This window comes from Salvelinus fontinalis, chromosome 16 (genome assembly GCF_029448725.1).
Source record: "Salvelinus fontinalis isolate EN_2023a chromosome 16, ASM2944872v1, whole genome shotgun sequence".
In the NCBI taxonomy this organism is placed as follows: Eukaryota; Metazoa; Chordata; class Actinopteri; order Salmoniformes; family Salmonidae; genus Salvelinus; species Salvelinus fontinalis.
This window is the reverse complement of record NC_074680.1, coordinates 2,100,521-2,113,621: the sequence shown is the minus strand read 5'-3', so window position 1 is coordinate 2,113,621 and position 13,101 is coordinate 2,100,521. Positions and strand designations below refer to the sequence as shown.

General features: G+C 44.8%; 1 protein-coding gene across 2 annotated transcripts in view; it reads left to right on the top strand.

Annotated features, from left to right (window-relative positions):
• rbks (ribokinase) overlaps nucleotides 1-13,101 on the top strand; it is an 81,632-nt gene that overhangs the window by 45,296 nt on the left and 23,235 nt on the right. For both annotated transcript variants that reach the window (XM_055864138.1, XM_055864139.1), the window contains exon 6: nucleotides 5,636-5,800. In XM_055864138.1, coding sequence (XP_055720113.1) covers nucleotides 5,636-5,800 — 165 coding nt within the window. The remainder of the gene's footprint in view (nucleotides 1-5,635; nucleotides 5,801-13,101) is intronic.

The following is a 13,101-nucleotide window of genomic DNA, read 5'->3' as shown; positions in this document are numbered from 1 at the left end:
TGGAGACAGTTTTGTCAACAAGTTGCTGGCGTGGAGGTTTTATGTTTTTGTTTGAAGAAGTCAAATGTCATAATTTTCTCTCATCGCTTGCTTCTCAAAAGTGGCTCGCCCTATGTCAGCTGTAAGCGCATGTAGCCTGGGTAGCTTACTATTGCCTCCTTGAAAAGATTCAGACAAATTACTATACAGACTAGATCCTCTCAATCGGTATATGACGTGAGACATATTTCACAGAAGTACCGAAAGTAACACAAATTCCAGTACTGAACTGTTTTTCATGTTCTAAACTCAGCAAAAAAAGGAGTCCCTTTTTCAGGACCCTGTCTTTCAAAGATAATTCCGTAAAAATCCATATAACTTCACAGATCTTCATTGTAAAGGGTTTAAACACTGTTTCCCATACTTGTTCAATGAACCATAAACAATGAATGAACATGCACCTGTGGAACGGTCGTTAAGACACTAACAGCTTAAGGTCACAGTTATGAAAACTTAGGACACTAAAGAGGCCTTTCTACTGACTCAGAAAAACACCAAAAGAAAGATGCCCAGGGTCCCTGCTCATCTGCGTGAACATGCCTTAGGCATGCTGCAAGGAGGCATGAGGACTGCAGATGTGGCCAGGGCAATAAATTGCAATGTCTGTACTGTGAGACGCCTAAGACAGCACTACAGGGAGACAGGACGGACAGCTGATCGTCCTCGCAGTGGCAGACCACATGTAACAACACCTGCACAGGATTGGTACATCCAAACATCACACCTGCGGGACAGGTACAGGATGGCAATAACAACCCGAGTTACACCAGGAACGCACAATCGCTCCATCAGTGCTCAGACTGTCTGCAATAGGCTGAGAGAGGCTGGACTGAGGGCTTATAGGCCTTTTGTAAGGCAAGTCCTCACCAGACATCACCGGCAACAACGGGTGAGCACAAACCCACCATCTCTGGACCAGACAGGACTGGGAAAAAGTGCTCTTCACCGACGAGTCACGGTTTTGTCTCACCAGGGGTGATGGTCGGATTTGCGTTTATCGTTGAAGGAATGAGCGTCACACCGAGGCCTGTACTCTGGAGCGGGATCGATTTGGAGGTGGAGGTTCCGTCATGGTCTGGGGCAGTGTGTCACAGCATCATTGGATTGAGCTTGTTGTCATTGCAGGCAATCTCAATGCTGTGCGTTACAGGGAAGACATCCTCCTGCCTCATGTGGTACCTTTCCTGCAGGCTCATCCTGACATGACCCTCCAACATGACAATGCCACCAGCCATACTGCTCTTTCTGTGCGACAGGAATGTCAGTGTTCTGCCATGGCCAGCGAAGCGCCCGGATCTCAATCCCATTGAGCATGTCTGAGACCTGTTGGATCGGAGGGTGAGGGCTAGGGCCATTCCCCCGATAAATGTCCGGGAACTTGCAGGTGCCTTGGTGGAAGAGTACAGTAACATCTCACAGCAAGAACTGGCAAATCTGGTGCAGTCCATGAGGAGGAGTACTGCAGTACTTAATGCAGCTGGTGGCCACACCAGATACTGACTGTTACTTTTGACTGTTAATTTTGACCCCCCCTTTGTTCAGGGACACATTATTCCATTTCTGTTAGTCACATGTCTGTTAAACTTCTTCAGTTTATGTCTCAGTTGTTGAAACTTGTTCTTTTCATACAAATATTTATGCCTCCCTGATGCAGTGAAAAATAAAAATTAAGTAGGCTTTATACGACATTAGTGCAGACCCATCACATTTGTTGCTTATCTGGAGTCACTGGTTATACGCACCAACCAAACTCAGTAGAGCACGATGGTCCTCTTTTGATTAGTAACTGCTTCCAGGCCTGCTATGATGTTCAGCTAAAAATTGTTAGTATGCTTAGAACTGGGGATGGGCTAGCTAATCCAGAATCACGATGGTTTAGCCTATTTGAACTTGACTGGAGCCCCGTAGTAAAGATTGGAGTCTTGCAGTGCACATTTGCCTATTCCTATTTACGATAACCTATTTCAATAAATACGTGATACAGAACGCAAAAGAGGAATGTAGGCCACACAATGCAGAGAATTCCACCAAAGCAGAGCAAAATGTCCAGTCAGAATTTATTGTTTCTTTCTGACTCTCTCTGTCAGATGCATTAGGCTATAGCCTAAACATATTCATTATTTTTTATATATATATAATGGACACTCCTAATGGACAACTATCTTGTGTTTAGCTGTTTAAAAAAAAAACGGTCTATATTCCCTTCTCTCTGCATTCTATATGGTTTATGTATATGGCTGAAGGCTATGCTTCATCGTTGCATGCATGGCTTTCTCCCGATGACACAATGGCTGTAACGGAGTTCCATCTCAAAAAAGGTATTTAAATAGCCAGGGGACTAATAATGAGAGAGAACAACCAATATCAATAGCCTTTAGAAAAGTCGAATGACAAGTTTGTTTAAGTTTAAGCTTATTTAGAAAGAAAAATATCCATGCTGGCCGGGAAAATCCCTCCGAGCGAGGTTGAAAACCAAATGGCCAATAACCTATCCTCATTCCTCCTACTGGCCTTTCATAAAAGCTTTAAGACAAGCTAAAATGATGAACAGTAGCTTATATCCCAAATATTCTAGCCTACGAAGGTGTTGTCCGAAAGTTGTGGCTTTTTAAAATAAGAGTGAAAGTCTATAGACTAAGCAAGTGGTCACCAACCGGTCGATCTCCAAGGCATTCCTAGTCCATCACCAAACATTTCTGTAAAAAACCCAACGATAAAGCCTAGCGTTCCTACTTTTTTGATTTGTTTCATGCTGTTGGCGGTAGGTAAACTTGATTCATCATTTTGAACCATTTCATGTGTCTGAAGGTAGAACTCCGCCTACCCGGCAAGCCCAGGGAGCAAATCAAGTGCACCTATAGGCCTACCGCTGGCCAATCAGATATCTCAGTTCACCATCTCTGCACGGTTTCCTCGAGCCATAGACTGTAACAAGAAGCCTCGAACGCACACCAAAGTTGATACTAAGAGATTTCAAAACTTTAAAACCACAACTAGAGAGAATACTGCAAATAGCTTCTGTTTTTATGAGTAAGTTGTTTCAGGAACTTGTTCTTTAGCACTGTCAACACTTTGTTCAACACTAAGCGTTCACCCAAAATACGTGTCCACCTAACTTCCACTCACGCTACAACCAGCACTGCAGCTGTAATGAATGACTATAGCAAAGTGTTCCGATAAACTTGCATCGGGGATTGTTATTATTAGCGGCTTGACTTTTTTAATATCGAGGAATATTTCGCCTTCTCTTTTCATAGAAGTCACAACATGAATTGGTGCATGAGGCAGAGATAATGCAGTGCGACTCGAGTTTAGCCATCAGCTGGTAGACTGTGTGTCCTTTTCTCAGTGGAGGGAGAGCAGAGGGACGGTGAGTCAGGTGAGAGGCTCGCTCCCTCCCATCAGACTGACCATTAGTTGCAGGCCATCAGTCCAGTAAAAAAAAATTATATATATATAATGACTATGCTCATTAGGGCTGACCCCAATTAGTCGACTGGTCGATTGTTTGGTCGATAGGCTATTGGTCAACCAAGATTTTTGTTGTTGTTGAGCAGTAGAAAATATATCAAGAGAAAATGTTGGCACACGAGACACCTCTCTGATTCGTGCCCATCTCAGTGAACTAATCCATTGCGGAGGCCGCGTGGATGGCACAGTCCAAGAAGAAGGGGAGTGTGGTTAAAATGTACAATGCACGTCTCTCCAGAATGCTCTCTCTCACCAATGTGTGCACATCCATTGTTTCATAACTTCATTGTGTGAATTCTTTGCCTTGATTGTTGGTGTCTCTCAATTCCCCATCACATATCACCAGTAGTAGCCTACATTTTTACCGTTAATTCATATCATTTCTAATCTACAATGTTTGTTTGGTAATGGTAATTTCTGTTCATGCATTCAATATATTATTATTCCGGTCTTTTACCGTTCTCATTGTCAGAGTGGACATGTTGTTTGCAGAGCCCACGACCTTTGCTACACTTGTGAGAAACAAGTTTTGTTTACGAGTTTTGTCCGTTTAGTCATTGTCTTTTGTTTAGAGCACTACTGTCAGTGTTGAGTAAGGACATGCACCTGATGCCGCATAGAAGTAGGCTTATATGCTACCTGGCCTGTGCGCAAATGTAGGTATATACTGAAAATGTGACCGTTTGGGGATCTGATAGTATTTCTGATTGGCTTAACTGCGTCTTCACTAATGAGCTGTGGGGCTTCTCAAAGTATTGTTTTCGTCATCTCAAAGTAAAACAAACAAAGTCTGTTTTTCCATCCATTGAGAATGACAAAAGTTCCTCAATGTTTTTGAAAGTTCTTTCCAGCTCTCTCCCTTTCGATAACCACGGTGTGAAAGGGAAAAATGTCATGCTCTGATTGTAAAATAGGTCTACTTGATGAGCGCTTATCCCTTGTGCAAAATAGCGTACAGCTGTGTCTGCCCGAGCCCAGAATATTTTATACAATGTTGCAAGTTTGTTAGTGCAAGCTTCTTTCAAGTTCGTTGCAGACAGGCCATGCGTAGCTAATGTGATTTATAGGATATATTTTTTTATCCGGATATTTTCTACCTGCAGGCTGCAATGTTTTTCTTTGTTGGCTATTTTTACATAGTTGGCAATGGCAATGGAAGTTACTTTTTAGGTTTGTATAATTTTTATTTAGATTTGGATAGAACCCCTGGTTGCTGAGGAGTATTTCTGTCTGAAATAAAGGCCATTTGTGGGGGGAAATTAATTCTGATTGGCTGGTCCTGGCTCCTCAGTGGGAGGGCCAGGCTGACTAGTGTGTGGACCTATGCCCTCCCAGGCCCACCCATGGCTGCACCCCTGCCCAATCATGGCCAATCATGAAAAAAGAATGTGTACATCACAATAGGACAAAGCCCAACCCTACTAACCAGTGTGATATAAACTGGTACAATAGATTGAGATTCTCGTTGACAACAACAGTCCATGGTCATTTTCCTTGTACCTCAATGCAGGAAATTATTTTTATATTTTGGATTCACTTTCTAAAGACGATTTGACAGGACGTACAATTGTTGACTGGCAGTTCATTTCCTGAATCGACTGAGCAAAAGTGGTTCAAGCATCTCAGACCCCTGCGATTCAGCAAAAAAAAAATCAACAATACCCATAAAAAAAAAACACAGCTAGTCATTCCGGGTGCGTAGTGTTGGAGTACTAAAACACAGTCAGAGGAGATTGGAGCATGTCGAAGGGCCAGTCCAAGGCTCAGTCTAACAATGGGGCAGAATCTCTTCTTAGCCCAACAGAAAAGCAAAGCAAGGTGAGGTGAACAAAACATGTTTGGAACACCCAATCTAATTCCATCATATCTGCAACAATGAAGTAGCAAGCAAAAGGCTGTGTGTGTGTGTGTGTGTGTGTGTGTGTGTGTGTGTGTGTGTGTGTGTGTGTGTGTGTGTGTGTGTGTGTGTGTGTGTGTGTGTGTGTGTGTGTGTGTGTGTGTGTGTGTGTGTGTGTGTGTGTGTGTGTGTGTGTACACCTATGCTGTCGTAAGCGAAGGGTCAGTGACTCTCCTGCCCCGTCATCATCTTTCCATTTGCTCACTTTCGGTTGTGTCACGTCCGCAGGGGAGAACGCCATTGTGATCGTGGCTGGTGCCAACCTGCTACTGGGTGGTGAGGATCTGCGGCGGGCACTGCCAGCCTTAAGCCGTGCCAAGGTAATGGTGTGCCAGCTGGAGGTCAGCCCGGACACCTCCCTGCAGGCCCTGCGCCTGTCCCATGAGAACAACGGTCAGTCTGGACGTCTATCTATGTACTGTCTTCGTACTGTCTACCTCTGTCTGTCTATATCTTTCTGTCTGTCGGCCTATCCCATGAGAACAATGGTACGTCTGGGCGTCTGTCTGCTTTGTCTGTCTGTCTGTACGTACTACAGTCTGTCTGTCCTGAAGCGACACTCAACAATCTCTGTTCCAACCTACAGTGAGTCATCAGGGAATTTCTTTTAGATTCTGATTTATCAAGAACTAAGCCTGCTTTACTGGCACAATCCTCTGTTCATTCATACATTTATTGAAATTGACACTGAGGCCTCATATCACCAATATCTTATTTTCCTTGATTGTCTTTGTTGTTCAGAATAAGATCCCTAGCTATATATACAATGGGGTCTGAAATGATTGACAGCCTTGATAAAGATGAGCAAAAATGACTGTGTACAATAAATCATTATATATATTGTATGCTCTATGAAATTATATTATTTTATACTAATACAATTGTTCAGAGAAAGATATTTTGTTGTTAACTTTTTTTTTCATTTAGGGGTAAAAATTGACAGCCTTGTTTCATTGCCTTTCAATACCTCAGCTTACGAGGATAAACGACACTGACCCTTTTTCAAAAATATTTTATGAACTGGAGAACACATTGGGAGGGATCTTAGACCAGTCCTCCATACAGAATCCTTCCAGATCCTTGATATCCTTCGTCTGGGCATTTCCAAAGAGCTCTATTTTCATGTCATCTGACCAAAGTACCGGTTCCAATCCAAGTGCCAATGCCATTTCAAATCAAATCAAATCACATGCACATGCACCAAATAGGTGTAGACCTTAGTGAAATGCTTACTTTACAAGCCCATAACCAACAATGCAGTTCAAGAAATAGTTAATAAAATATTTACTAAATAAACCTAAAGTTAAAAAAATACAAATCAATCAAAAAGTAACACAATACATGTACATAACAATAACGAGGCTATATACAGGAGGTACTGGTACCGAGTCGATGTCACGCTGGTATAAATGATTCGGGAGACAGACGCAGGATTGCGTAATAGTATTTTTTTATGTACCCGTGTTAAGGCACGGGGACGAAGACCAAACAAACACTGTACAAAAACACAGGGTTGAAACCCAAACAAAAGAGCGAGGAGTACCTCGAATAAATAACACAAGTGCACAATGATTAACACACGGGACGAGACCCGTAATCATCTGCGCAATCCACAATGGCACGAAAGCCAAAACACACAGCACAGGTACTCACACCCCCCAATGGACATAGTTACAATTATCGATACAGTATATACAAATACAATCAGTGGGAATAGGGGACAGGTGTGCGTAATGAAAGTTCCGGAGGGATTCGTGACAGTCGAGGTAATTTGTAAAGTGACTGTGCATAGATAATAAACAGCGAGTAGCAGCAGTGTAAAAACAAGGGGGGTCAATGTGGTCAATGGTAAATCCTTTACTAGTCTCTGCTAGGTAAAGCCTAGCCTTATCTCAGCTCACTGTTCACCATAGCAGCACCCACTCGTAGCACGTGCTCCGGCAGGTATATCTTGTATTGTATTATTGACTGTATGTTTTGTTTATTCCATGTGTAACTCTGTGTTGTTGTATGTGTCGAATTGCTATGCTTTATCTTGGCCAGGTCGCAGTTGCAAATGAGAACTTGTTCTCAACTAGCCTACCTGGTTAAATTTACATTTACATTTAAGTCATTTAGCAGACGCTCTTATCCAGAGCGACTTACAAATTGGTGCATTCACCTTATGATATCCAGTGGAACAACCACTTTACAATAGTGCATCTAACTCTTTAAGGGGGGGGGGGGTTAGAAGGATTACTTTATCCTATCCTAGGTATTCCTTAAAGAGGTGGGGTTTCAGGTGTCTCCGGAAGGTGGTGATTGACTCCGCTGACCTGGCGTCGTGAGGGAGTTTGTTCCACCATTGGGGTGCCAGAGCAGCGAACAGTTTTGACTGGGCTGAGCGGGAACTGTACTTCCTCAGAGGTAGGGAGGCGAGCAGGCCAGAGGTGGATGAACGCAGTGCCCTTGTTTGGGTGTAGGGCCTGATCAGAGCCTGAAGGTACGGAGGTGCCGTTCCCCTCACAGCTCCGTAGGCAAGCACCATGGTCTTGTAGCGGATGCGAGCTTCAACTGGAAGCCAGTGGAGAGAGCGGAGGAGCGGGGTGACGTGAGAGAACTTGGGAAAGTTGAACACCAGACGGGCTCCGGCGTTCTGGATGAGTTGTAGGGGTTTAATGGCACAGGCAGGGAGCCCAGCCAACAGCGAGTTGCAGTAATCCAGACGGGAGATGACAAGTGCCTGGATTAGGACCTGCGCCGCTTCCTGCGTGAGGCAGGGTCGTACTCTGCGAATGTTGTAGAGCATGAACCTACAGGAACGGGTCACCGCCTTGATGTTAGTTGAGAACGACAGGGTGTTGTCCAGGATCACGCCAAGGTTCTTAGCACTCTGGGAGGAGGACACAATGGAGTTGTCAACCGTGATGGCGAGATCATGGAACGGGCAGTCCTTCCCCGGGAGGAAGAGCAGCTCCATCTTGCCGAGGTTCAGCTTGAGGTGGTGATCCGTCATCCACACTGATATGTCTGCCAGACATGCAGAGATGCGATTCACCACCTGGTTATCAGAGGGGGGAAAGGAGAAGATTAATTGTGTGTCGTCTGCATAGCAATGATAGGAGAGACCATGTGAGGATATGACAGAGCCAAGTGACTTGGTGTATAGCGAGAATAGGAGAGGGCCTAGAACAGAGCCCTGGGGGACACCAGTGTTTTTTTCAGAAGGGGTGCAACTCTCGCTCTCTTGAAGACGGAAGGGACGTAGCCAGCGGTCAAGGATGAGTTGATGAGCGAGATGAGGTAAGGGAGAAGGTCTCCGGAAATGGTCTGGAGAAGAGAGGAGGGGATAGGGTCAAGCGGGCAGGTTGTTGGGCGGCCGGCCGTCACAAGACGCGAGATTTCATCTGGAGAGAGAGGGGAGAAAGAGGTCAAAGCACAGGGTAGGGCAGTGTGAGCAGAACCAGCGGTGTCGTTTGACTTAGCAAACGAGGATCGGATGTCATCGACCTTCTTTTCAAAATGGTTGACGAAGTCATCAGCAGAGAGGGAGGAGGGGGGAGGAGGGGGAGGAGGATTCAGGAGGGAGGAGAAGGTGGCAAAGAGCTTCCTAGGGTTAGAGGCAGATGCTTGGAATTTAGAGTGGTAGAAATTGGCTTTAGCAGCAGAGACAGAAGAGGAGAATGTAGAGAGGAAATAAAGGTTAAATAAAGGTTAAATAAAAAAAATTATGTAAATATTCCTGGTGGCCGTTTAATTAGTTGTTCAGCAGTCTTATGGCTTGGGGGTAGAAGCTGTTAAGGAGCCTTTTGGTCCTAGACTTGGCGCTCCAGTACCGCTTGCCATGCGGTAGTAGAGGGAACACTCTATGACTTGGGTGACTGGAGTCTTTGATAATTTTTTGGGCCTTCCTCTGACACCGCCTAGTATATAAGTCTTGGATGTCAGGAAGCTTGGCCCCAGTGATGTACTGGTCCGTACACACTACACTCTGTAGCGCCTTACGGTCAGATGCTGAGCAGTTGCTATACCAGGCGGTGATGCAACCGGTCAGGATGCTCTCGATGGTGCGGCTGTAGAACGTTTTGAGGATCTGGGGACCCATGCCAAATCTTTTCAGTCTCCCTAGGGGGAAAAGGTGTTGTCTTGTCTTGGTGTGTTTGTACCATGATAGTTTGTTGGTGATGTGGACACCAAGGAACTTGAATCTCTTGACCCGCTCCACTTAAATCACGTCGATGTTAATGGGGAACTGTTCGGCCCTCCTTTTCCTATAGTCCACGATCAGCTCCTTTGTCTTGCTCACATTGAGAGAGAGAGAGGTTGTTGTCCTGGCACCACACTGCCAGGTCTCTGACCTCCATATAGGCTGTCTCATCGTTGTCGGTGATCAGGCCTACCACTGTTGTATCGTCATCAAACTTAATGATGGTGTTGGAGTTGTGCTTGACCATGCAGTCGTGGGTGAACAGGGAGTACAGGAAGGAACTAAACACGCACACCTGAGGGGCCCCAGTGTTAAGGATCAGTGTTGCAGATGTATTGTTGCCTACCCTTACCACCTGGGGGTGGCACGTCAGGAAATCCAGGATCCAGTTGCAGAGGGAGGTGTTTAGTCCCAGGGTACTTAGCTTAGTGATGAGCTTTGTGGGCACTATGGTGTTGAACACTGAGCTGTAGTCAATGAACAGCATTTTCACATAAGTGTTCCTTTTGTCCAGGTGGGAAAGGGCAGTGTTGAGTGAGATTGAGATTGCGTCATCTGTGTATCTGTTGGGGTGGTTTGGAAATTGGAGTGGGTCTAGGGTTTCTGGCATGATGGTGTTTATGTAAGCCATGACCAGCCTTTCAAAGCACTTCATGGCTACCAACGTGAGTGCAACAGTGTGGTAATCATTCAGGCAGGTTACCTTCACTTTCTTGGCCACAGGGACTTTGGTGGTCTGTTTGAAACATGTAGGTATTACAGACTCGGCCAGGGAGAGGTTGAAAATTCTTGCATGCTTTGAGTACACGTCCTGGTAATCCATCTGGCCCCGCGGCTTTGTGAATGTTGACCTGTTTAAAGGTCTTGTTCACATCGGCTACAGAGAGCGTGATCACACAGTCGTCCGGTACAGCTGGTGCTCTCATGCATGCTTCAGTGTTGCTTGCCTCGAAGCGAGCATAAAAGCCATTTTGCTCGTCTGGTGGGCTCACATCACTTTGTAGTCCGTAATAGTTTTCAAGCCCTGCCACATCCGACGAGCGTCACAGCCGGTGTAGTAGGATTCAATCTTTGCCTGTTTGATGGTTCATCTGAGGGCATAGCGGGATGTTTTATCAGAGGTCAGATTTGCCAAATGGAGGGTGAGGGAGATCTTTGTATGCGTCTTTGTGTGTGGAATAAAGGTGGCCTAGAGTTTTTTTCCCCTCTGGTTGCACTTGTGACATGCTGGTAGAAATTAGGTACAATTAATTTAAGTTTTCCTGTATTAAAGTCCCCGGCCACTAGGTGCGTTGCTTCTGGATAAGCATTGTCTTGTTTGCTTATGGCCTTATACAGCTCGTTGAGTGTGGTCTTAGTGCCAGCATCGGTTTGTGGTGGTAAATAGATGGCTACGAATAATATAGATGAGAACTCTCTTGGTAGATAGTGTGGTCTACAGCTTATCATGAGGTATTCTACCTCAGGTGAGCAATACCTCGAGACTTCTTTAATATTAGACATTGCGCACCACAGTTATTTACATAGCTACTCTGTCCTGCCGAAACACGGAGAAGCCAGCCAGTTCTATATTATCCGTGTCGTCGTTCAGCCAAGTCTCGATGAAACATAAGATATTACAGTTTTTGATGTCCCGTTGGTTGGATATTCTTAATCGTAGATCTTCCCGTTTGTTTTCCAATGATTGCATGTTGGCCAATAATACAGAGGGTAGTAGGGGTTTACAAACTCGTCGTCAAATTCTTACAATACACCCCGCACTCTTCCCCCTTTTTCTCCATCTTTTCTTCATGCTGATGACGGGATTTGGACCCTGTCTCGACAAAGCAGTTCGTGTCGGACTCAAAATAGCACTGTTGTTTAGGAGCCCGTAAAAGGGCAGCCCTTTGTTGGTTGACATGTAAATAGAACTCTTTGGTCATGCACACCAGTGGTTGGTTTGGCATCAAAATGAGAATGCATGAGCAGAAAAGAACCCCATACCTACTGTAAAATATGATGGTTGATCTTAAGTGGCTATTTTGCTTCCACTGGTCCTGGCGCCCTTGATAAGGTTAACGACGTCATACACTTTACCCAGTACTAGGATATTTTGGCCAAAAACCTGTTCACAAATGGATCTTCCAGCAAGATAATAACCCCAAGCATACATGAAAATCCACAAAGAAATGGTTAATTGGCCACAAAATCAACATTTTGCAATGGCCATCTGTCTCCAGAATTGAAACCCATTGAAAACCTGTTTTGAATTGAAGAGGGCAACTTTTTTTTAGAAAAAGGTTCAGTGCCGTTATCCTCTGAATGTGAGGTATTGAAAACAGGGGTGTCAATAATTTTGACCCCTACCTTTTAAAGATTTTTAATTTTCATTACTTGTTAAACAAAATCTCTTTCTCTGAGCAATTGTATTAGTTTGAAATAATATAATTTCCCAAATGTGTTGAGCTTACAATATACAGTTGAAGTTTACATACACTTAGGTTGGAGTCATTAAAACTCATTTTCCAACCCCTCCACAAATTTCTAGTTTTGCCAAGTCGGTGTTCATAAACTGAGCGGTGGTCCTCGGGCAAATGCAGCCGCCACTGATTTCTCTCTGCGATATATTATCGCCCTCAAAACTTAAAAGGGGTGCGTTACTTCGCTGAGTCTGTATCAGTCTTTATCTACGAGTGTGTTTCGCAAGCTGGGTGTGTGCATGCATGTGGCGAGTGTGTTTTTCAAGGTACAGTATACCACTTCATTAATAAACTTCCCCACCCAAAAGAATGGCAGCTCCAGGTAAATATAGCACCACACCTCCAATGGCAATAACTAGGCCACGGAGCTCTATCATCATTAGCACCCCAGTCTATTATTGGACCGCATCGGTGTCTCACATCTGTGGAGTTGGGACATACGGGGACATCCGGCCCTGGTGTCGGGGCCCGTTATTAGTTACCACCATACACTTCCAAAGCATGTCGTAATGGGCTCTCGCCCACCTCATTGCCCACAGATGGGCAATCTGGGAAACCCAGATGGCATCGCGCGCCATCTCTGACGTACCACCTCTGATATCATATACCCTGGCATGGATTATCAACTCCCTCTGCCAAGGCGCTAATAGGCATCACTGCGTGGAGAGAAGAGACAATTTGATGTGAGAGCGCCGATAGCAGCACAAGCAGATTACATGAATGTCAGCCCCCGGAAGGGGTGCGGTGTCAATGGTTTGGCCCGGGGGCTAATGACGCGATTGGATCGTCAGGTGACGGGGCTCGCTGCTGCCCGGCCTACGCAAATGACACCTCGGGAGGTTTTTCTTAAGGATGAAAAAGAAACAGATTCGTAGAAATAACTCTCCAGGATTGAGGTACTGTACTGTTGCTTTTTCACGCTGTACACTTGGTGTGGCGTCACATACAGTCACTGAAAGAATACTTCAAACTTTGAAATATTTTTTAAGAAATTTGTTATCTTATATTATATGGTAAATATGTATATTTACTGTATATATATATATACT